The sequence below is a fragment of the Podarcis filfolensis genome (genome assembly GCF_964270895.1).
Source record: "Podarcis filfolensis genome assembly, chromosome: 13".
NCBI lineage: Eukaryota > Metazoa > Chordata > Lepidosauria > Squamata > Lacertidae > Podarcis > Podarcis filfolensis.
Window position 1 is genome coordinate 23,827,749 of NC_139615.1, and position 25,974 is coordinate 23,853,722.

At 40.7% G+C, this 25,974-nt stretch overlaps 4 protein-coding genes across 4 annotated transcripts; all 4 read right to left on the reverse strand.

Annotated features, from left to right (window-relative positions):
• Positions 1 to 2,315: 2,315 nt before the first annotated feature.
• LOC310746685 (olfactory receptor 14A16-like) lies at positions 2,316 to 3,887 on the reverse strand. Its single transcript, XM_083580666.1, has one exon. It carries the CDS (start codon positions 3,481 to 3,483, stop codon positions 2,548 to 2,550), a length of 936 nt encoding a protein of 311 aa, XP_083436792.1. The 5' UTR covers positions 3,484 to 3,887; the 3' UTR covers positions 2,316 to 2,547.
• Positions 3,888 to 7,314: 3,427 nt separating this feature from the next.
• On the reverse strand, positions 7,315 to 8,307 carry LOC310748579 (olfactory receptor 14I1-like; the record flags this gene model as incomplete). The annotated part of the gene is made up of 1 exon (XM_083584431.1): positions 7,315 to 8,307. The coding sequence occupies one exon, from the start codon at positions 8,305 to 8,307 to the stop codon at positions 7,315 to 7,317; it is 993 nt and encodes a 330-aa protein (XP_083440557.1).
• Positions 8,308 to 12,256: 3,949 nt separating this feature from the next.
• LOC310748580 (olfactory receptor 14I1-like) lies at positions 12,257 to 13,249 on the reverse strand (the record flags this gene model as incomplete). The annotated part of the gene is made up of 1 exon (XM_083584432.1): positions 12,257 to 13,249. One exon carries the CDS (start codon positions 13,247 to 13,249, stop codon positions 12,257 to 12,259), a length of 993 nt encoding a protein of 330 aa, XP_083440558.1.
• A 3,049-nt stretch (positions 13,250 to 16,298) lies between these two features.
• On the reverse strand, positions 16,299 to 17,300 carry LOC310748581 (olfactory receptor 6E1-like; the record flags this gene model as incomplete). Its single annotated transcript, XM_083584433.1, has 1 exon — positions 16,299 to 17,300. One exon carries the CDS (start codon positions 17,298 to 17,300, stop codon positions 16,299 to 16,301), a length of 1,002 nt encoding a protein of 333 aa, XP_083440559.1.
• Between the last annotated feature and the right edge of the window lie 8,674 nt (positions 17,301 to 25,974).

Here is a 25,974-nt window from a genome sequence, read left to right on the forward strand (position 1 = left end):
TCAAATCATCAGATTACCACACATCATATTCATATATATATATATATATATATATATATGAAAAAAGTATTTGATCCCCTGCTTAATTTGTCCATTTGCCCTCTGACAAAGAAATGATCAGTCCATAATTTTAATGGTAGGTTTATTGTAGCTGTGAGAGACAGAATAACAACAAGTAAACCCCCAGAAACCCAGAAGACAAAAGTCAGAGATTGATTGACTTTTTAAATACCATAATCAACTCATCGTGGAATATGTGCATATACATATACATATCTACACACACACACACACACACACACACACACACACACACAAACATAAATATACATGCCAATACACACATGCATGCATACATACATAAATACACACATACATACACATGGAACCGAGCAATTCCTTGCCGTGCCTATGTGGCTACATAATTTGTTCCAGATATATAAGGTATTTCGCAAACATGAAGTTCATCTTGTCCAACCCCCTGCAATGTGGGATTATGTTGTTGCCCCAAGCAGGAGATGAACCTGCAAGCTTGGCATTATCAGCACACTGCTCTAACCACTGAACCATCCACAGTCTTCATGAGCTAACTTTCTGGTTGATACACTTACAGTGTAGGGAAGTGTTGCTGCCCCCTGCAGAAAATGAACCTGCAAACCTAGCATCATGGGCATAGAATTGAGAGTATATGACACACAGGGTTTTCTCGGATGAAGAGCTGCAACAACGTGACTAAAGTAAAGAGCTGTGGGAGCTTTAAGGCTGCCACACTTTGCTCTCTGGGAAGAAGGGCGGCTCATACTTGCCTCAGACACATGGGCCAATGACCCCCTCAAAATGGCGTTGGCGTGAGAATGGGATAGTGACACAGAAAGGGAAGGATACTGGATGCGCTTCTTCCCACAGAAGAGGCACATGGAGGAAGAAGGTGGCAACAGCCGTGGCCAAGCGAAGATCACAGGTAAAATACTCAAAAAGGCTACATCGCTCTGGCAAGGCACCACAAGGGGGATCCTTCAATGAGGCCTCTAGATGGTTGACGCTGGCTAAGGAGGCAGTGGCAATGGGCCGAAAACTGGTGTTCCTAATTGGTGCTCCAAAGGACCGATGCCTCCACAGGTGGGATAAAGATCAAGAAGGGATCTAGATCCGATGCTCCTGATGCTCTGGGCCAACTGTGCTGCCAGTGTCAGCTCTGGGGCCCTTTTATGCTTCTGGAGCAGGCTGCTGCAGATAGGCGGAATGTGAATCGGGTTTGGTGGAAACCATTAAGTACTGTGGCGGCCAGGAGAGCCGAGCAACGGTTGGCAGAACAGTGTGGCTTCAGGAGGACGAGGAAGTCGTGCCCTGTGCTGCAAACACCGCCCTCTTCAGGACCATGTGAGCATCCATTTTCATATAACATGCACTAAATTTAAAATATACTTTCCCAAGTCTTTCCCAAGCTCTATTCTTTGCAATAGGCCCAATACACATCTTTTTCCGAAGCACTATTACTATTTTTAATAATGCATTTTTATTCAGTCTTTAACTGAGTACATTCTGAACAACAGGAGATGGGCTGGAAGAGGAGGGCATCACTCAAAAGTGGGCAGTAGAAATTTGCACAAAAAATTGTGATATGTGCGAGACACAACTTGAGCACTCATGCGTGAAACATCATGTGTGAAACTTTCCTAATACCATATTTTTCACTCTATAGGGCGCACTGGATCATAGGGCACACATATTTTTTGGGGGTGGGGTGGGGAAATAAAGAAAAAAAACTTTATTTCCCCCTGGGCCCCAAAGAAGCCATGACAGCGAGCGGGATGGATCCCATTCGCTGTCGTGGCTTCGTTTTTAGCCTCGGGGCTGGGGGTCCGGGAGCGAAGGTGAGGTTGCGCTCAACCTCGCCATTCCTCCCAGAGCTTGCTGCTATCTGAGGACCCGGGGAGCGCAGCGCTGTAGCCCGCTGGGCACCACGGGCTTAGGGCAGCTATCCGCAAACCTGTGGCGCCTGGAGGGAACTCCCGCCGGGCTCTGCAGGCTTGTGGATAGCTGCCCAAACCCCAGGGTGCGCAGTGCCGCGCTCCTCGGACTTCGGGCTGCAAGCACCTATCTGCAAGCCTGTGGATAGCTGCCCTAAGCCCGGGGTGCACAGTGTCGCGCTCCCCGGGCTTCAGGCTGTAGGCAGCTATCCGCAAGCCTTCGGAGCCCTGTGGGAGTTCCCGCCAGGCTCCGCAGGCTTGCGGATACCTTCCTGAAGCTTGGAGAGCGAGAGGGGTCAGTGCGCACCGACCCCTCTCGCTCTCCAGGCTTCAACAAAAGCCTGCATTCGCTCCATAGGACACACACACATTTCCCCTTCATTTTTGGAGGGGAAAAAGTGCGTCCTATAGAGCGAAAAATACGGTATATACATTTTATATGCAAATTTGCCCAATACACATCTATTTGCAAAGCACTATTATGCAGCATAATACATTATTATTCTATTTTCAGTGGCATTTGCATTGTAATGCAAAGCACAGGAATTGTGGTGTGTATGAGACACAATGCAAGCAATCATGCCAGGAGACTTCTAATTCTTTTCGGTATTTTCAACACGGCCTCTTGGATGTCTTTGTTCCTAAAGCTATAAATAAAGGGATTCATTAGTGGTGGCAAAACATTATACAATAAAGCAGAAAGCAAATCCATTGTTGTAGAAGAAAGTGCTTTATGTCTCATGTATGAAAACACAGCTGTGCTCATAAATAAAGAAAAGACAGTCAGGTGGGGGATGCAGGTAGAGAAAGCTTTATATCTGCCTTGAACAGAAGGGATTCTCAGCACAGCAGAGAAGATATAGCCATAGGAAACAAAGATGAACCCTCCACAAAATGAATCTACAATAAACCCAATGGCAAAGATCAAAATTTGGTTAACCTTTGTGTCAGTACAAGAAATCTTAAGCAACTGAGGGACATCACAGAAATACTGCCCAATAATATTGGACCCACAGAAATGTAGCCTGAAAGTGATAATGGTATGTAATGATGAATGGATTGAGCTGCTGATCCAGGAAGCAGCTGCCATTTGGATGCAGGCATCCCTGTTCATGATTAGCTCATACTGTAAAGGATGGCAGATTGCAACATAGCGATCATAAGCCATGATAGTGAGCAAGGCAAGCTCAGAACCTGCAAAAGTCAAAACTAAGAAAACCTGTGCAACACAGCCAGCAAAAGAAATCCTTTTGTCATCCGACAAAGAAGCAGCTATGCATTTGGGGATTGTGGTTGAGATGTAGCAAATGTCTGATAATGATAGGTTGACCAGAAAGAAGTACATAGGAGTGTGTAGTTTGTGGTTCAGGGCAATAGCAATGGTGATTAGGAAATTCCCCACTAAGGCTGTTAAATAAATGGAGAGAAATATCACAAAATAAAACAATTGTTCTTCTCGATTACTGGAAAACCCCATCAGAAGAAATTCTGTCACTGTAGATTGGTTGGCCATCTTAATTCTTTAGTATTTCTTAAAACAATTTCTTGAAGAGTAGCTCTGTTATTGTGTTTTAGCAGCACCAGCAGAGGTGTTTGTAACACCTAAAATTAGAAAGGAGTTAATGAAAGTCTGTTGGATGAAGAAACATGCAGGCAATTGTCTGTGGGGTTTGCCCCCTATCCCAATATGTGTTAATGGGTGATGCCAGCAGTAGACATTCAACTGACACCATTCATTCTCCCCAGTACTAATAGAATTTTAGAGTTGAAAAGGAACATGGGGAGCATCTCAGCAATGACCCATCTTGGTTTCATGTTGAATCAGGATTGAGAAAGTAGAATCAAATACAAACTACAGCTTATCAGAGCAACCTTGCTATTAGATGTAAATAAGCAGATTCTCATTGGTTTGTTTGCATAAAGGACCTTAATGATGGTATTTTTGTTTTTTTGAGAACCATAATGCTTCTACTTTATTTTTAAAAAGCAAGTCACACACCACCTAGCATTAACGAAATATCATTTCGCTTTGATGAACGTTCAGAGTTTAAGACCAATCACCAGAATTTGGAAACACCACTGTATTACCTTCTCTTACCTATAAATACTACCTATCTTTTCATAGAATAATCATGTCTTTATTAATCCTACTACTGTATTAAATGTTTTGTGGTCTTTTCAGAACTAGAAATATGAGCACTAGAAGTAAATAAATTAAAAAATCCTCCTTGGAGTGTGTTTGTGTAAAGGAACTTTACACTTGATGTTTTGGTATTTTTGCTAACCATAATGCTTTCACACACCTCCTAGCATTAATGAAAAATCATGAGGCTTTTAAGCCCAATCACCAGAATTTTGAAATATGCAGGCAATTGTATATAGGGTTTGCCTCCTTTCTTAATATGAGATAATCATCCCAAACTCCAGAATTTTGAAACACCACTTTATTATCTTCTCTTACCTATAAATACTACCTATTTTTTCGTAGAATAATGTTTTCTTCATTAATCCTACTGCTGTATCAAACCTTTTACAGTCTTTTCATAACTGAAATATCAATACCTTCCAAGCCCTAGTCTACTCACCTCTGTCTTTGTCTGGAAGAAGAAAGTGTCAAAATGTTGAAGTGTGGTCTTTAGTAGATGATTTATAGTTTGTGACAAAGAGGAATCAATTGAGCCTCCCTGCTTTCTGTAGTGTTTCAAAGAATCACTCCTTGGAGAACATCACCATGAGGATTTGCAAATCCTGATTTACAAAACAAGTGATGCAATTGTCTATATTTCTTACCATTATTTCCCCTCTATCTTTAAACCACTGACCCTTAACTTCAGTCTTATGTAAAGGATGCTTAAGAGTGAAGTGCTGACTGAATGCAGACTGAATGGGAAACTGATTTCAAAACCTACATGGTGGTTATATCTTTTTTATTGACCAAAATGTCATGCTGCAGCTCAAATTAAGTACTGAATCTGATTAACATAAGTAAATTATTCTGACTATTCGGAGCCGGTATAGTGTAGAGTTTAGAGTGTTGAACTAGGACTAGGGAACCCAGGTTCAAATCTCTGTTCAGCCCTTAAGATAACTGGGTGACCTTGCGCCAATTTTCTCAGGCTAAGCTACCTTACAGAACTGTCATGAGGTTAAACTTGGGAAGGATGACCTCCAGCTCCTTGGAGGAAAGGGGGGATATAATGACAATAAGTAAATATTGAGAGCAAACCATCTGAGACAGGTCTATGATTTTAAACTGGAGCAATAGGTTTTGTTAAAGAAACTTGGGATGGATCCAAAGCAAAATGTTATGCTTTGAAATAGGATGTCGGTGTATTAGGTGTTCACACCTAGGCTGGAGATGAATTAGGAAAGGCTGAAGGACTCTTGCTGGAGTGAAGCTGGTTTGAGAAACAATACTGTTACTGTTTCATCTGTATTCCTAGACCCCCAATCAAATCCCAGGATCTGGCAAGTGTTAAATTCTGAGCAAGGATTTTCATTCCTGGAATAGCCTCTGCTGTACCTCATTCCAAAGGAAACACAAACCCTGTTCATTTTGAAATGATTAACAATCTCTGCGTTTAAATTGCATCCATTTTTTACACTTTCTGAACACACGTCTCCTGTAAAATACACATTTTTCAATTCTTTACATTTTCATTTCTTTAAAATTAATTTCCCTATTAAATATCCACTTTGAAGAAGAGGAAGAGTTTGGATTTGATATCCCGCCTTTCACTCCCCTTCAGGAGTCTCAAAGCGGCTAACATTCTCCTTTCCCTTCCTCCTCCACAACAAACACTCTGTGAGGTGAGTGGGGCTGAGAGACTTCAAAGAAGTGTGACTGGCCCAAGGTCACCCAGCAGCTGCATGTGGAGGAGCGGAGACGCAAACCCGGTTCCCCAGATTACGAGACTACCGCTCTTAACCACTACACTACTCTGGCTCTCTTTGTACATAAATATGTTTTGTGAGGTCTTCTTGCATTTGGAAACCTCATTGCAAATGCCAGTGTTGGACACAATTGTGGATCAGTCTTAAATATTGAGTCATGCTGTTGAAGTTATCAATGGGCTTGTCCCTACTTTTTCCGGTCCTCACTACTTTGACGATTGATTCCAAGATCTTTTGATGTGAACTACCAATAGAGGAATTTTATTCAACATTAAATGAGCAGAAATTTCACATATGATCGTTTTCTGAGAAGCATGTTAGATAATTTCAGTCCCTTCTCTCCCTCCCATCACAGGTTATTTATGTGACAAATAAGCACCCACAAACAGCATAAGAGATTTTGGAAGAGGATTTCACATCAGCTTTTATTTCATTCACCAACCGCTAAGGAGTCTCTTTTATGTTCGAAGCATTAATGTCTGGCATGGAAAACTGTACGTTGACTTTCATTGCTGGAATTGGAAGTGAAACTCATTCACATACTTAAAGCAAAACTTGCTGTTACTAACCCAACAAAGTAATGGTCAATGAATTCAAGTAACAATGACTCTGATGAATGAATCAAAATAGTTATAAAAAATTAGTTGCCAAAGACTTTTATTTGTACTATAGGTTTTTAAAAAATAAAATAAGAATAATTCTGACTTTCTATCCACAGTCATAACCTTCAAGACAACTGAATTTATAGTAAATATAATGAAATAAAGGTTTAAAAAATCTGTTCTAGGAACAAGTCAATAGAAATTGTATCTCTTTATCTCTTTTCATACACCACACACAGCCTCAGCAGCAATAACCTGGAAATGCATAAAAAAGAGCCCAGATCATTCCTGTGGGATCCATTTCATATGCATGCTAAAATGTCATTATCTTAGCCTTACATCTAAAGACAAGCAGAGATGAAGCCAACAGAACCGACCAGTAACACCATGATCTAGTCTAGTTTAGTCACAATTACACAATCGTGTGTGTCTGCCCACTTTATTAAAAAAACAAAAAACAATGGGACACAGAGCAGAACAGGGTCAAAGATGAAGACATAAGAACATGGGTAGGTATACTTCAAATCAGGAGAGCTGACTTGCCCCCACATTGAGGGAGCCCACTCATGTGATGCATTACATGATGGCGCTGGGTGGAGGCAGGATGCATGGAGGGTGATCTGTGCCCTTTGTTCATCTCAGCCCCCGCCTGGCTCCCGGGTGAGGGCAGGGGCACTTGGAGGACACCTGGTGGTGGTGGAGACTGGTTGCCCCCTCAATATTGCAGGGCTCAGCCCCCTGCCCACCAATATTGAGGGGGCCAAAGCCCCTTCCGGTCCCTATATGTGGCGCTACTGCTTCAAATCATCTTGTGTATTATGTGCCAGTCAGAAACTTCCATATCTGACTCAGGGAGTAGATGTTCCTGTTTGCATGTTATCCCACAGACCTATACAGCCACATTTTCCTTTGGTATGCTTTTTCCAGGATCTGCCATAGATTTTCCACAACACTGCTTTGATCTCCTTGTTTCTCATGCTATAAATTATTGGATTCATCAGTGGGGGAAGGACACAGTAAGCCATGGCAACTGAACTGTCCAGACCCACCACAGATTTGGAAGTTAGTTTTAGGTTGGCGAAGATGCCAGTGAAAGTAAATAAGGAGACAACGCTGAGATGAGGAATGCAGGTAGAGAAGGCTTTGTCTCTACTCTGTGCCGAAGGAATTCTGAACACTGTTTTGAAGATCTCCACATAGGACACAACTATGAAACTGAAGCAGCCGAGTCCTAGACATGCACTCAAGCCCAGAGCCACAGCTTCAATAAGGTACAAGTCTGTACAGGAGAGCTTAAGTAGTTGAGGTATCTCACAGAAGAACTGATTGATGATGTTGGAACAGAAAGGAACAGCGAAGGTGGCTCCAGTGTGTAATGTTGCGAAAAGGAGACCACTGATCCATGTACTAGTCACCATTTGGATGCAGGCTTCCTTATTCACTACTGTTTCATAATGCAATGGGTCACAAATGGCAACATACCGGTCATACGCCATGACTGTGAGGAGGAAAAAGTCTGATGCCATGAAGAAAAAGAGAAAGAAGACTTGAGCAATGCACTCCGAATAAGATATCAACCTGGTATTCATGAGACAGTTAGCCATGGCTTTTAGTATTGTGACTGAGATGTACCCAAGGTCCATAACAGACAAATTTGCCAGGAAGAAGTACATGGGATTGTGAAGATGGGGATCTGTGACCACAGCCACAAGGATGAGGATGTTCCCTAACAATGCTGCCATATAGATCAGTAGAAAGATCACAAAATATACAAGCTGTATCTCCCGAACTTCAGAGAAACCTAGGAGGAGGAATTCCGTAATGGTGCTTTCATTGGACATTTTGTCCTTAATACATTTTGCCCTACAAAAAAAAACAGGTAGCATAACCAAAGTTAGTAAGGCGGAATTCTCTTTTTCTTACTCATATGCCCCCTTTTAAAAGGCTACTTTTAAAGTACACATTCCTCACATACAAAAAATTTCATTGCCCCATCCCCCACCCCACCCCTCTATTTTAATAGAAATAGATTTGGGGGTAGTGGTTGAGATGTAGCAAATGTGTGGTTATTGTAGGTTGACCAGAAAGAGGTACATAGGAGTGTGGAGTTTGTGGTTCAGGGCAACAGCAATAGTGATTAGGAAATTCCCCACTAAGGCTGTTAAATAAATGGAGAGAAATATCACAAAGTAAAAAGAAAATCTTCTCGGTCACTGGAAAACCCCATCAGAAGAAATTTTCTCACTGTAGACTGGTTGGCCACCTTAATTCTTTAGTATTTCTTAAAACAATTTCTTGAAGAGCAGCTCTGTTATTGTGTTTTAGCAGCACCAGCAGAGGTGTGCTGCTAAATGTCTAAAATTAGAAAGGAGTTAATGAAAGTCTGTTGGATGAGGAAACATGCAGGCAATTGTATGTGGGGTTTGCCCCCTTTCCCAATATCTGTTAATGGGTGATGCCAGCAGTAGACTTTCAACTGACACCATTCATTCTCCCCGGTACTAATAGAATTTTAGAGTTGAAAAGGAGCATGGGGAGCATCTCAGCAAAGACCCATCTTTGTTTCATGTTGAATCAAGATTGAGAAAGTAGAATCAAATACAAACTACAGCTTATCAGAGCAACCTTGCTATTAGATGTAAATAAGCAGATTCACATTGGTTTGGTTGCATAAAGGACATTTACTATGGTGGGGGTTTTTTTGTTTTTTTGCGAACCATAATGCTGCTTCTTTATTTAAAAAAGCAAATCACACACCACCTAGCATTAATGAAAAATCATTTGGTTTTGGTGAGCGTTCAGAATTTAAGACCAATCACCAGAATTTTGAAACACCACTGTATTATCTTCTCTTACCTATAAATACTACCTGCTTTTTCATAGAATAATCATGTCTTCATTTATCCTACTGCTGTATTAAACGTTTTGTGGTCTTTTCAGAACTGAAATATGAGCACTAGATGTAAAGAAATTTTTAAAAATCTCCTTGGAGTGTGGTTGCATAAAGGAACTTGACACTTGATGTTTTGGTATTTTTGCTAACCCAATGTTTTAACTTTCTTTTTAAAAATGCAAACCACACACTTCCTAGCATTAATGAAAAATCATGAAGCTTTTAAGCCCAATCACCAGAATTTTGAAACAACACATTATTATGTTCTCTTACCTATGGATGTAATCACTTTTTATCAGAGAAAAATTATGTTTGCATTAACCTTACTGCTGTATTAAACATTTTGAGATCTTTTCATAACTTTAATATAAGCACCTTCCAAGCCCTGGTCTGCACTGAGGATGAACTAATAGGATTCTACTCACCTCTGTCTTTGTCTGGAAGAAGAAAGTGTCAAAATGTTGAAGTGTGGTCTTTAGTAGATGATTTATAGTTTGTGACAAAGAGGATTCAATTGAGCCTCCCTGTTTTCTGTAGTGTTTCAGAGAGTCCCTCCTTGGAGAACATCACCATGCGGACTTGCAAATTCTAATTTACAAAACAAGTGATGCAATTGTCTATATTTCTTACCATTATTTCCCCTCTATCTTTAAACCACTGACCCTTAACTTCAGTCTTATGTAAAGGATGCTTAAGAGTGACTTGCTGATGAATGGAGACAGAATGGGAAACTGATTTCAAAATCTGCTTGGTTGTTATATCTTTTTTATTGACCAAGATGTCAAGCTGCAACTCGAATGAAGTACTGAATCTGATTAACATAAGTAAATTATTCTGACTATTCTGAGCCAGTATAGTGTTGTGCTTAGAGTGTTGGACTAGGACTAGGGAACCCAGGTTCAAATCTCTGTTCAGCCATTAAGATAACTGGGTGACCTTTCACCAATTTTCTCAGGCTAAGCTAACTTACCGAGCTGTCTGGAGGTTAGACTTGGGAAGGTGACCTTCAGTTCCTTGGAGGAAAGCTGGGATATAATGACAAAAGGTAAATATTGGGAGCAAACCATCTGAAACAGGTCTATGATTATGAACTGGAACAATAGTTCTGTTTAAAGAAACTTGGGATGGATCCAAAGCAAAATGTTATGCTTTGAAATAGGATGTGGGTGTGTTAGGTGTTCACACCTATGGTGGAGATGAATTAGGAAAGGCTGAAGGACTCTAGCTGGAATGAAGCTGGTTTGAGAAACAATACTGTTATGAGTTTCATTTTTATTCCTAGATCCCCTTCTAATCGCTGGATCCGGCAAGTGTTAAAATCTAAGCAAGGATTTTATTTCCTGGAATAGCCTCTGCTGTACCTCATTCCAAAGGAAACACAAGCCCTGTTCATTTTGAAATGATTAACAATCTCTGCATTGAAATTGCACCCATTTTTTACACTTTCTGAACACACTCCTCCTGTAAAATACACATTTTTCAATTCTTTACATTTTCAATTCTTTACAATTAATTTCCCTATTAAATGTCCACTTTGTACATAAATACATTTTGTGAGCACTTCTAACACTTGGAAACCTCACTGCAAGAAGGATCGGTGGATCGGTCTTAAATATTGAATCATGTTGTTGAAGTTATCAATGGGCTTGTCCCTACTTTTTCCAGTCCTCACTCCTTTGCCAATTGCTTCCATGATCTTTTGATGTGAACTACCAACACAGCAATTTTATTCATCATTAAATGAGCAGAAATTTCACATATGATAGATTTCTGAGAAGTGTGTTGGATAATTGCAGCCCCTTCTCTCCCTCTCATCACAGGTTATTTTGTTACCAATAATCAACCACAAACAGCACAGGAGATTTTGGAAGAGCATTTCACATCAGCTTTTATTTCATTCACCAACCGCTAAGGAGTCTCTTTTATGTTCGAAGCATTAATGTCTGGCATGGAAAACTGTACGTTGACTTTCATTGCTGGAATTGGAAGTGCAACCCACTCACATATTTAAAGCAAAACTTGTTGTTACTAACCCAACAAAGTAATGGTCAATGAATTCAAGTAACAATGACTCTGATGAATGAATCAAAATAGTTATCAAAAATTAGTTGCCAAAGGCTTTTATTTGCACTATAGGATTTTTAAAAATAAAATAAGAATAATTCTGACTTCCTATCCACAGTCATAACCTTCAGGACAACTGAAGTTATAGTAAATATAATGAAATAAAGGTTTAAAAAATCTGTTCTAGGAACAAGTCAATAGAAACTGTATCTCTTTATCTCTTTTCATATGCCACACGCAGCCTCAGCAGCAATAACCAGGAAAAAGCATTAAAAAAGCCCAGATCATTCCTGTGGGATCCATTTCATATGCATGCTGAAATGTCATTATCTTAGCCTTACATCTAAAGAGAAGCAGAGATGAAGCCAAAAGAACCTACCAGTAACACCATGATGTAGTCTAGTTTAGTCAACATTACACAATTGTATGTGTCTGCCCACTTTATTAAAAAAAAAGAAAGCAATGGGACACAGAACAGAACAGGGTCATAATGAAGACATAAGAACATGGGTAGGTACACTTTAAATCATGGGAGCTGACTTGTCCCCCCATATTGATGCGTCACATGATGGCGCTGGGAGGAGGCAGGATGCATGGAGGGTGATCTGTGCCCTTTGTTCATCTCAGTCCCCGCCTGGCTCCTGGGTGAGGGCAGGGGCACTCGGAGGGCACCCGGTGGTGGCGGAGGATGGTTGTCCCCTCAATATTGCAGGGCTCAGCCCCCTGCCCACCAATATTGAGGGGGCCAAAGCCCCTTCCGGTCCCTATATGTGGCGCCCCTGCTTCAAATCATCTTGTGTATTATGTGCCAGTCAGAAACTTCTATATCTGACTCAGGGAGTAGATGTTCCTGTTTGCATGTTATCCCACAGACCTATACAGCCACATTTTCCTTTGGTATGCTTTTTCCAGGATCTGCCATAGATTTTCCACAACACTGCTTTGATCTCCTTGTTTCTCATGCTATAAATTATTGGATTCATCAGTGGGGGAAGGACACAGTAAGCCATGGCAACTGAACTGTCCAGACCCGCCAGGGAGTTGGAAGTTGGTTTTAGGTTGGCGAAGATGCCAGTGAAAAGAAATAAGGAGACAACGCTGAGATGAGGAATGCAAGTAGAGAAGGCTTTGTCTCTACTCTGTGCCGAAGGAATTCTGAACACTGTTTTGAAGATCTCCACATAGGACACAACTATGAAACTGAAGCAGCCGAGTCCTAGACATGCACTCAAGCCCAGAGCCACAGCTTCAACAAGGTACAAGTCAGAACAGGAGAGCTTAAGTAGTTGAGGTATCTCACAGAAGAACTGATTGATGGTGTTGGAACAGAAAGGAACAGCGAAGGTGGCTCCAGTGTGTAATGTTGCATAAAGGAGACCACTGATCCATGTACTAGTCACCATTTGGATGCAGGCTTCCTTATTCACTACTGTTTCATAATGCAATGGGTCACAAATGGCAACATACCTGTCATACGCCATGACTGTGAGGAGGAAAAAGTCTGATGCCATGAAGAAAAAGAGAAAGAAGACTTGAGCAATGCACTCCGAATAAGATATCAACCTGGTGTTCATGAGACAGTTAGCCATGGCTTTTAGTATTGTGACTGAGATGTACCCAAGGTCCATAACAGACAAATTTGCCAGGAAGAAGTACATGGGATTGTGAAGATGGGGATCTGTGACCACAGCCACAAGGATGAGGATGTTCCCTAACAATGCTGCCATATAAATCAGTAGAAAGATCACAAAATATACAAGCTGTATCTCCCGAACTTCAGAGAAACCCAAGAGGAGGAATTCTGTAATGGTGCTTTCATTGGACATTTTGTCCTTAATACATTTTGCCCTACAAAAAAACAGGCAGCATAACCAAAGTTAGTAAGGCAGAATTCTCTTTTTGTTACTCATATACCCCCCTTAAAAAGGCTACTTTTGATCTGGGGGGAAGAAAATGTCATAATTTTGACATGGGTATTGCCCCCCCACCCCCTATTTCCTCCCCATTAACAATAACTGAATGGATTTAAATTTTTAAGGGGGGAGAGAGATAAGTTTCATCATCTCTTAATACCAGAGAACAGCATAGTGCTGCCCGCTCTCCCCATACCAAGCTTATCCAATATATCCGTCTCTCAAATCATTAGAACTACAATAGAAGTTAAATTCTTTGAATCTCATGGCACACACATAGTGCTCAGTGAAGAGCAGTTTATCATGCCGTGGTAGTATTGATTGGGGATGGACACATTAGATTAGAAGGTCCTACTTTTCCTTCCCCAGACACAGATAACTGATATCAATTCTGATCACATATTTGGAGTAGGAGGCAGGGGACTAGGAACTGTGTGAATCAAATGGCAACATTCATCTTGGCCTCTCATGGAAATAAAATTCAGTGCCCCATCCCCCACCCCCACCCCTCTATTTTAATAGAAATGTAAAGAAATGTCAAGAAAAATACATGAACTATTTTGATTGTGAGAGCGAAAGGCACTCATTGGTTAAGTGCAGGCAGGAACAAGGAAGGCAAGAATTATGAACTGCTTAATTTTTACCTTTCAGTTGGATGACATGAGGTTGCAAAATATGAATAGGTACTGAACAGGTTGAGGGAACATTCAGGTTAACCCCGATGATATGCCATATGTTCAATTTGCCCTACTGAAATCCTCAGAATCTCACTTCTCCCCCAACAGAGCCTGTTAATAAATGCATTGCAGCCTACAGATGGCATCACACATTGTATCTGTGGTCCCAAGAGTGCAAAAGACATTGGGAAAGAGACTACCAAACTTATTCTCAGTAGAACTGGAGACTCTCAGGTAGTCTCTAAAGCTCATCAGGAGGGAATACGTGAAATATTGTGTGTGTTTCAAAAGGATCAGAAACTTGAAAGTAATAGTTAATGCTGATTCAGGTTGTGAAGTCAGAATTTTGGAAATTAATTCTTCTCATTTACTTGCCTGTATATTTACTTCTATTAATACATGTGCATACTGCACAAAATACTAGAACATCACCATTCCCTGCATCAGGATGTCAGCATGCCCTCTCTATATGACCCCAGTTCAACTTCATAAAAAGGTGCGATGAAACAGCCATATCATAATGATACGTGGCATTCTCCAGTTGTGTAAAAACTTACATAGCCCAAATAGTACCAAACAGGCACAGTAGGGAGATATCTGCATCCCTGGGTTTGTAGTTTGTGAGAGTGTGAGTTTTGTAAAAGAGACAGGGAGGGAGAGAAATTGGTACCAAATGCTGCCTGACTGTTGCAGGAAGAGTGGAAAACCAGAACACTGGAAGGGATTGAATGGATATCCTGGAATAGGGCAAGGACATGACTTGCTGGAACCATAATAGAAGCATTACACACACACACACACACACACACACACACACACACACAAACACACTGTGTATGTGAATCCCATTTATTTGTGACTGATGGTAATCTCTCTACAAAAACTCTCCTCCCTGCAAGAGAGGGGAGTGGTTGTGGGCGGGAGCCGAGCACCGCCCCTAGCAGGGGGCATGAGCCCCCTGCCCCCGCCTCACCTGGCTGGCGCCCACGCCCCCTTGACAGGCATCCAACCAGGTGCCTGGAGGGGGCGTGTTCGGCAGCCTTTTGCTGCGGCGCCAGCTTCTCCCCGGCCTCATTCTTCGTCATCTCGCCGCGAGTCACCCACCCTCCACTCCCTTTGAGTTAGGGCTTAGGTCTTTGGCCTTGCTATGGACCTTAGGTTGGTCGCCCTGGTTGTCTAGGGGGCCTGGTAGGAGTTTTTCCATTTGGCATTAGGCTTTTTGGTTTTTTCGCCTACCTCGTAGCAATCGTCACAACTTTTGTGGTATTGGTGGGTAGGTTAGGCTTTGGAATAATGTGTTGTGGTGTGTCGAAGAGCTAGGTGTGGCCATCGCCTATGCCTTCAATTTAGGGGTATTCTGTTAAAGGAATCTGGCGGTCGTGTATTTCTGTCCGATGCCTGCTTGGCGGGAGGCCATGGCACGACCCTCGGTGACATCAGGGGAGAGCCTATAGTTGGATTAGCATCAACAGGCTCCACCTACTGGTGAATAAACCCACTTGCTTGAGAGATCCAATGCCTAAGCCAATACCTTTTCACTGCTGTAATCAATAAAGTTGTGGCCTTTACTTGCCCATTAACCTTATATAACGTGTCCTTGTGTGTTCTTTCCACATTGCGGGGGTCGGGTCCTCGAACCACAACAGATAATTGTGTAACCACCAAAAACTGAATTGTTGCTTAAGTTTTCAAACGTAACAATTAAAGTTTATCACAATTAGCTTCATGAAATTCACAGCTGGATACAGTGTGATAAAAATGTTTGTTGGAAAATTATAGTTAACAAACAAATTTAAATCGTAAAATTGATGTCTCTCAGAAATGCAATTGCATAATTGTCATTAACCAAGTAAAACATTTTATATTGAGGTTACATTTTCTTCATCTGAGACTCACATAATAGAGTTTTCAGGTCATTCTCAGCCTCATCATTATCAAAATTATTAATAACAGCTATATGCCCCTTTTCACAGGAACTCAGAAAGTAAAAAAAGTGGATTATAGTGTTACTGTTTTCAAACCAACTCTCTGAGGTAGCTGAGACTGCAAGACAGTATCTGTTCAAAGACTGTCCTGTGAGATTCATCACTGAGTAAATTTTTTAATGAATATCACCTCACTGAAAGCCAGAAGCTCCACCACACCACATTTGTTAGAGATTTCGAACAGTAACAAAGATTAGATGTTTCCCAGGAAAATGATCTACACATCTAGAAAATTCAGCTGAACCATTTTTCCACCCTTGTAGATGTGTGTACACCTTCCCACCAACCTCCCCACCTTTATCAACTTCCATTATTTAATACTACACAGTGCATAGGTCCATTTTCCTGTTTCAGAAATCTGAGCTTAATTAAGGGGGAAGTCTTTCTCCTGGCAAGATGTTTCAGGGCCTCCTTGACTTTCTTGTTTCTCAGACTATAAATGAAAGGGTTCAGCAATGGAGTTACCACTATGTTCAGTATGCTGACTACCTTGTTCAGGTCTAAAGAGTGATTTTTTTGTGGCTGAACATACATGAAAATGCAACTCCCATAGTAGAGTGTCACCACAATTAGATGAGAAGTACATGTAGAGAATGCTTTCTGTCGTCCTTTGGCTGCAGGGATCCTAAGCACTGTTCCAATGATGAAGATATAGGACAAACTTGTCACCAGTAATGAGCCCAGAAGCAGCAAAGCTGCACTTACAAAATCAATCATTTCAATTTTCCTTACATCAAAACAGGCCAGCTTGAGTAAGGGGTCAACATCACAAAAAAAATGTTTAATGACATTGGGTCCACAAAATGGCAGCTGGCCTATCAGGATTGTAGGTGGTAGGACTGCAAAGAAGCCCCACATCCAGGAGGCAGCAATAAGCTGGAGGCAAAGGCGCATGGTCATGATGGCTGCATATCTCAGTGGGTTGCAAATGGCAAGATAGCGGTCAAACGACATGACAGCCAAAAGGAAGAACTCACTGGAACCTGCTGAGAAGAAAATGTAGGCTTGCAAGATACAACTATGGACGGAGATGGATTTTCTCTGACTCATGAAGTTGACTAGCATTTTGGGGATAACTGTGGTGGTGTAGAGAGCCTCCAAAATAGACAAGTTGGCAATGAACATGTACATTGGGCTATGAAGGCTGTTCTCACAGCACACCAAGGTAATAATGATAAAGTTGCCTACCATAGCAACAGTGTAGGTGATGAAGAATAAAGTGAAGAGTACTGGTTCATCCACCTTAGTATCAGAGAAACCTAAGAGGATGAATTCAGTTACAATCCTTGTCTGGTTCCTCATTGTGATGTGCTGCTGAAACAGTCACTTGAGGAAATGGAGAGATGGGTAGCAGCTGGGCAGACAAATTCTTTTTCCACTCTGAAATTTTAGATAAGATAAGACAGGCATGAAAACTGAGTTTGAGAAGCATGGAAGAGTCCATATGGCATTCCCAGTCAGACCATGCATGGAGAAATCAATTATGCTTGCTTAAACTAAGGGAAAGAAGGGAAGAGAGAAGTATTGAAAGAACCAAAACTGGAATTCTATGTTTCATGAATGCAAAACATTTGCCCTCTATCAAATTACACAATAGAAATGTGCAATAAGGCCAATATTTCATTTTTAAACATAAATAAATAAAATAAAACACTTTAGAGAGTGTTAAACATGTTTATCACCCATTAATTTCAAATGCAAGACATGTGAGTAATTTCCTAAATGTTCCAGTTTAAAATCAATGGTACTGAAAAGCACTGATTGATAACCTGGCTCTTATTATTTAATTCATCCAACATGCCCCCAGCTTCTGTTTTAAACTCTTACCGTTGGAATATTTTAATAAAATAAATACACATATTATTATCTCAGTATGTTTCACTTCTTCTACCAGTAGTGACACTGCTGGAATGAATTTTAGAACAGAACAAAGAGAATGAGGAAGCAGAGGAAAAAAAGTGGATGCAACATAAACAGTGATGGCAAGAGAAGCAGAAGAGAAAGTAGAACCATTCCCACCTCTCTCAGGTCTTCAGCAATAAGCCTTTATCTCTTTTCTCTACAGAAGTAACTTGCACCCATAGGGTGCCAATGAAACCCCAATCTTCATTATCGGTTTCCCCTTCTTATTTTCATTGATATGTTTGTCAAAATAAAAGGTAATTCATGAAGCATAGTCTAATTAAGCTACAATTTTTTCTGCCTTGCCTCTTTCAGAGAGCTGCAGGGATAAAACCGAAAAAAACCATATATTTCCAAATTGCCAAAAATAAGCAATTGGTCCATCCTCAGCAATATTAATGTTTTTTTCAAGCTTCTTTCAGGTTTTCATTATCTTGGATTCTTACCACCCCCACAGGAGAGAACTGGCTGAACATAGGTGTGTGAGAGAGCAGTTAATACTGTTTTAAAAGTTTCAGTGTAAATATTAGGTGAATGAAGAAGGCAGCAGCCTAGAACATTATAGTCCTTTATCCTTTTCTTCATGATAGAGACCAAATGAACACAGTGTTGTTTACTACAGGATATGTGGAAACAGTTATTCATCAAAGGGTAAGTATGTATCCCCAAGGAATAAATTATATCAGGCCTACCAATATATCCCTGAACCAGTTTCAAAGCACTTATTTGCAGACATTTAAAATACAGAATGAATAATGAAATATTTTGTTTCTCTGATCACTGAATCTTCCACTGCTACAATAGGTGTATTCACACACAGAATTCAATGAGTTTAGAATTTGTGTATATAACAGGTGAGCTGTACACCTGTACAATTATTCACATGTAATGTTTAATGAGTGTTGAGTCTATATACATATTTACAAAAACTCCATAGGGAGACAACTTGTGCCTTGGTTCAATGTAATATGTGAACAAGCCTATTGTCATCTGGCATGTTTCATTGGATTTGTGTTGGGTGTTGAACCTTTGTGGAGTTATCTACAAAATGTCTTCTAGATTCATATTTGTGTGAATCTGAATGTCTCTCATCACGTGAAACATTTGAGGAATTTTGAGGAAAGCAAAAAAAAGTATTTCATTACAGCTAATGAGATTTCTTGCGGTAGATGACATAAACTACACTTCGTGGTTGAATATGGCAGTTTAAGGACACATTCCCAGACTTATTCAAAGCAGTTAGCAAAGAGATAAAACAATAGGATCATGAAAAAAAACTAGAGCCATTCTTTGAAACATGCAAAGGTTAAAATACTAAAATAGTTTAAAATCACCTCAGTTTCCTAATCATCTGGGTAGACTTGTCTGAACTAAAATGTTTTTAGCTGGCACAAAAAATAGTACAGTGAAAGCAGCTGCTTGATCTCAATAGGCAGGGAGTTCCATAGTGTAGGCACTGCTACACTAAATGATCAAGTTTTTTCTGGCACTTGTAGTAGTGCTGATTTTGCCAATCAAAGTGGTTCAGTGGGCACATGTGGGGTAAGGCAATCTCACAAGCAAACTGGTCCCACGTTATTAATGGCTTTATATACTGATAGTAACAGCTTGAACTTGGACCAATAGCAAATTGTCAGCCAGTGCAGATCTCTGAGCACATGGTCCCCACTTCTGTCAGAAATCGTGGTGCAGCATTCTGCGCTAACTGCAGCTTCCAGATCTAATGTTATGCATAGAATATTAAAATTAATGACCTGTTAAAATCAATGGACATGACTGACGTATGTCCATTAATTCCAATAGGTCTACTCTCAGTAGAATCAGTGGCATAGCGTGGGTTGTCAGCACCCGGGGCAAGGCAAGTAATTTGCACCCCCTAACCCGTGGATTTGCGCCCCCTAACCCGTGGATTTGCGCCCCCTAACCCTAACCCCCAGATGTTGCGCCCAGTGCGGCCGGCCCCCCTGCACCCCCCACGCTACGCCACTGAGTAGAATTTAATACGCTACACCCCTTACTGGGGATAGTGTACGTAGAAGTGACAACATTCTAGTGTTTCTAAATGCCTCTGAAAAAGCATTTAAGAACTTTAACAAGTTTACAAACTCTTACGTTATTTTTTCCAGGCCAATAAATGCAAGGCGAGGAACTGTGATGGGAAAAGTTACTAACAGACATCTTGGCAAGCAACTGTGCACAGAGCACACAATTCTAAATTTTAGAGTGCATTCTACCACACCACTTATTTGAGAAGTTAACTGTTTTGTTAACAGCTGTAATCCTGCAGGATACAGATGACACTCTGAAATAGGATTTCCTCACTCACCCACCCCAGGATCTCAGGGCTATTGTATTATACGTTCCTCATGCCTTGACTTTGTACCAGGGATGGACAGATCAGTCTAATCCATATCAGTTATCCATACCCATGTGCAGAATGTTCTTACCGGGCAACCTTGCCTAGTGCTACCACTGATATCTGATCAGCACCAAGCAGTCATTTTTGTTCTCTCAGGCATTTGGGTGCTGACATGGACATAGTGCTGTTTCTTGCAGCCATTTTAGGGGACATTCTATTGGTTTATGTAGTAATTATCCTGTTTATGGGATGAACTGTGTACTTATTGAATAATCACTTTTAATGTGATAATGTGCAGTGATAAGACTCCACTTCCAATATCAAGGGTTATCAACGATTCCTATCAAAAATGTACACTGTACTTCACATGTTTTATTGGTTTATCCTTTCTGGCCAAACTAGAAACAACACTGGACACACACTTAGCAATTGCATGAGTGTTGTTTTTTTGTTTGTGCTCTCTGATCTGGCTCAGACTGTTATGTTGAGTGTGGAAGTTTTACCCTTTGCTTCTTTGCTGTACACCTGGGCAGTGTTCACACAGCAGTTTATTTCATTTTCTGGATGTTTCCCTGCTAATTTGTGCATTATATTCAAGCTTTCACATGACATAAGAGCCACTTCTCAGAAATCTAAGAGAACTGCAGTGCTTCTTTCCATGTTATTTGCTTCAAGGAAGTAGTAGAAGAAGAAGAAGAAGAAGAAGAAGAAGAAGAAGAAGAAGAAGAAGAAGAAGAAGAAGAAGAAGAAGAAGAAACCATGTTTCCAAGTTTGGAATCCATTTGCAAGCCTGAAAGCTTGTACAGGGCTATGTACCAGCTGAAGTCCCACAGAGTGTTTCACAAGCAAATTTCCTTTAGAAAAGCTGGTTATGGAGCCTCACTCCCCAAACTGCCCCCTCCCCTCAATAGGTGGATCAAGGAGAGGAAGGACACTTGAGGAGCACTCACACACCCAGCAAAGGATTGCTCACTGCATAACAGCTGTAATCCTGCAGGATACAGATGACACTCTGAAATAGGATTTCCTCACTCACCCACCCCAGGATCAACAGCTGTGTAGGGGAAAGGGCAATCTTTCAGATTCTGAGTGAGGCTTTGCCAATGGCTTTCCTAAAAGAAAGCTTCTTGTGAAGCATGGCACATCCACACCAGACTGAATGCTCAATTGTTGGGTCAATCCTGGGGTGGGAGTTGAGGTTGGAAACCACAAAACTAGAAGGGATGTAATGGAGTACCCTGGAATGGGATATGTCTGACTGGCTGGCTGGCACCTTAAACAGAAACATTCCACACCAAAATATTTTGCTGCAGATTCCATTTAATAGAGACAAATGACTGTTTCTCTACAACAGAGTACTAGTTGACTATGCAAAAGAAAATTGTGGCTTAATTCTTCAACGTTTGCAATTAGAAATCATCATAAATAACTTCAAGTATTTCACAACTGGCTTCAGCATGACCAAAAAATCCCCCAGAAAATATTTGTGGAATATATTGCTGCTGGAGATCTATAAATTCAAATATAAAGTACCAGTCAAAACATTAAACAAAACTCAGAAATGCAACTATATAATTGTAATTAGCCAAGTGAAACAGTTTCTTTGAGGATTTATTTTCCACATCTAACACTCACAGAAAAAAATTCAGGTTTGTCATAATATATATTATTAATAACAATGATATTGGTTTTCTGCTGCTTTCCAAAGGAGCTCAGGAAACCACAAAATTGTGAGAATGTGTGACCCTGGGTGAGAATGTTCAATCTGGTCTTCTCAGTAAAAACTACAAACTCAACCCCACCCACTACTAAAAGTTTTGAGGTGTAATAAAGAATTATTTTTTTTACCAATAGTCCCCATTTACTTTCATTGTTAATTAACACTACATAGTGTAGGGAAACTTTCCCCTGTTTCCAGGACTCAGCAATTAATTAAAGGGAAAATCTTTCTTCTGGTTAAATGTTGCAGGGCCTCTTTCACTTTCTTGTTCCTCAGACTATAAATGAAAGGATTCAGTAATGGAGTTATCACTGTGTTCAGTATGCTGGCTACCTTGTTGAGGTCCAATGAGTGGTTTTTTTGTGGCTGAACATAAATGAAAATAGAACTCCCATAGAACAGTGTCACCACAATTAGGTGAGAGGCACATGTAGAGAATGCTTTCTGTCGTCCTTTTGCTGAGGGGATCCTAAGCACTGTTCCAATAATGGATATATAGGACACACTCGTCAACAGTAATGAGCCTAGGAGGAGCAAAGCTGAATTGACAAAATTAATCATTTCAATTTTCCTTACATCAGAGCAAGCCAGCTTGAGAATTGGGTCAACATCACAAAAGAAATGGTTGATAGAATTGGGTCCACAAAATGGCAGCTGGCTTACCAGGATTGTAGGTGGTAGGACTGCAAAGAAGCCCCACATCCAGGAGGCAGCAATAAGCAGGAGGCAAAGTCTCAAGGTCATGATGGCTGTATATCTCAGTGGGTTGCAAATGGCAAGATAGCGGTCGAATGACATGACAGCCAGAAGGAAGAACTCACTGGAACCTGCTGAGAAATAGATGTAGACCTGCAAAATGCAGCTATGGAAGGCGATAGATTTTCTCTGACTCATGAAGTTGACTAACATTTTGGGGATAACTGCGGTGGTGTACAGAGTCTCTAAAAATGACAGGTTAGCAATAAACATGTACATTGGACTGTGAAGAGTCCTCTCACACCACACCAAGGCAATAATGATAAAGTTGCCTACCAAAGCAAAAACATAGCTGATGAAGAATAAAGTGAAGAGTACAAGTTCAACCCTTTTAGTTCCAGTGAATCCTAATAGGATGAATTCGGTCACATTCCTTGTCTGGTTCCTCATTGTAATGCGCAGCTGAAAGAGTCACTTGGGATAGTGGAGGTACAGGTATTGGTCATACCAATTCTTCTTCTGCTATGATAATTCTGGATTATGTAAGAAAGGTATAGAAACCATGAGCCGGAGAAGGACAAAACTTCCCACATGCCTGTTTCTGTGAGATAATACATGGAGCTATGCATGAGAAACATCAGCTGTTTTTGTTTAAATCAAGGGAAGAAATGGACCATGAGAAATTAAAAAAAAAAATACAAGATATTAGGATTGATATACTATTTTTCATAGATTGAAAACTAAGCCCTTTCTCGTACTAAGCTAAATAAATGAGGTAATAAAGAAAAGTTTCATTAAAAAACTTTTTAGACAATAAAAATGTTTATCTCCTACAAATTTCAAAAGGAGGAAGCATAAGCAACCTCCTAAATAAGTTTGAAACTAGTACACACAAGTTCTTACCTTCAAGCTTAATATTTAATTTAACTGTATGAAACTGTTACTGTTGAAATATTTTAATAAATAGTGAACCATATCTGATGCTGCTGCTTTGGCAGCACTTCAGACTTCCACTAATTCCACAGAACCTTTCCCTCCTCTCCTCCGTAGTGTCTCCTGCATCCTCAATATCTGCTCCAGAGAGGAGGAAGACCCATTGGAGCAGATTTAAAGAATACATAGAGAAGACAGGAATGAAAGTTCAGTTGTTCAAATTGAACTCCCTACATGAAGCATTATTCAAAACCCTATATTTATATATATTGTTATGGAACAGGCTCCCCTCCCCAGCTTGAGTTTTTTTGTTTTTTGTTTTTTTGTTTACTTCTTTTGGCAGTACAGTGGTACCTTGGGTTAAATGCATTTCAGGTTACAGGCTCCACTAACCCAGCAATAGTACCTCGGGTTAAGAAATTTACTTCAGGATGAGAACAGAAATCACACGGCAGCAGTGCGGCAGCAGCAGGATGCCCCATTAGCTAAAGTGGTGCTTCAGGTTAAGAACAGTTTCAGGTTAAGAACAGACCTCCAGAACGAATTAAGTTCTTAACCCGGGATACCACTGTAGTAGTATTGCTACAATACCTTTTAAGCAAAACATAAAAATAAAATGTGCACCAGAAAGTGGATGGCACATTAGTAGAAAGAGCAAGAGAAGTAGGAGAGAAAAGAGAACCGTTCTGCAACCCTCTTTCTTTGCAAATATAATTTGCACCCATGGTGTCTCATGGAACCCTAAATTTCCCATCCTTATCCTTTGCTCCCTCTTATCTTCCTTGATTTGTTTGTTAAAGTAAGAATTAAATCACGTTACCATGGATGGTCTCATTGAGATACATTATTTTTATCTGTCTTGCCTCATTCAGAAAACTATAGAGATTCATACTGGAGACACACCCCACACAGTCGTATTTCCAGTTTGACAGCAATAAGTAATTTTTTCATTCAGGGTCATATTGCTTCTTTTCAAGTTTCTTTTATAACTTCATACTGTTAGTTTTGTCGGTCATGGAATCATTTTAATATTTGAAGCAGTTGGGGGAGGATAATACAGTGGTACCTTGGGTTACATACGCTTCAGGTTACAGACTCTGCTAACCCAGAAATATTACCTTGGGTTAAGAACTTTGCTTCAGGATGGGAACAGAAATTGTGCAGCGGCAGTGCAGGAGCAGCAGGAGGCCCCATTAGCTAAAGTGGTGCTTCAGGTTAAGAACAGTTTCAGGTTAAGAACGGACCTCCGGAACGAATTAAGTTCTTAACCCGAGGTACCACTGTACTTAATACTCTTTTGATTTTTTAAAAGTTCCAGTTTAAATATTATAAGAATTAAGCAGCCACCAACCTGTGCCATGCCCCACTCTTCTTTTCTTAATGATAGAGGCTGAACTAGTACAACTCTGTTTCCTACAGAATATATGGGAAAAAAATTGTTCATCATTCAGCAGGCATGCATCCCAAAGGATCAAACTATGGCAACACTTTCCTGAGTCAATTCCAAAGCACATATATGGAGAACTTTAAGAGTTCTCTGACCTCAGATTCAATGTCCTAACATAAAGTATAATGTTCCTCCCATCGCTTAAAATCAGGCTGATCTCACATTACATTTAATGTGTGTAGAACATAAGAATTTGAGTTGTGCACTTGTTCTGTTATTCTCATGTAATGCTTATTGAGTGTAGAGCCCGTCCTCATGTGTAGACAATTGTTGAGCCATATAAATCAACAAGGGCACAATCTTAAACACAATGCGGTATAGAGACAACCTGTCCACAAGCCTATTGTCATGTGGGGTAGTATTGGGTGATGCCCTTTTGCTGGGTAACCTCCAATATGACCCCTTTTGTGGAATTTGGATGTCTCTCCTCAGGTGAAACATGTGAGGAACTTTGAGAAAAGCTCCAGGTATTTCATTACAACCAACAGATGTGCCAACTCTAGAGGGACAATGTGTCTCCAGCTCCCTCAACTTTTATTGGAAAGGGCATCTCAATGTTGAGGGGATCAGACACAGTGCACATGCATGACATCACAGGGTTTGCACATTGCATCAGAGTTTCCAGAACACTCAACCTCCTCCAGATGTTGCAATGTCCTGCATGCTGCTTGTGTGACACAACACGTGTGTGATGCACAATGTGTGTGATGTCACATACATGTGGTGTGTGCTAGGCCCCCTCAATCTTGCAGGCAACCTGGAACCTCTGACAAATAATCTGATTCCCTGAAGAGAGATTACACAGCCCACAATGTAGTGGTGGAATAGTGTAGTTTTTTCTTCTGAGCCCCTACAGGTGCAATGACACTCCATTGGGGTCAGGGAAGCACCCAACACCCCTCTATGGTGTTGACCACTG

Bases quoted from the DNA above. Each gene is read 5' to 3' on its own strand.
- LOC310746685 (XM_083580666.1), bottom strand. From the start codon at position 3,483: ATGGCCAACCAATCTACAGTGACAGAATTTCTTCTGATGGGGTTTTCC.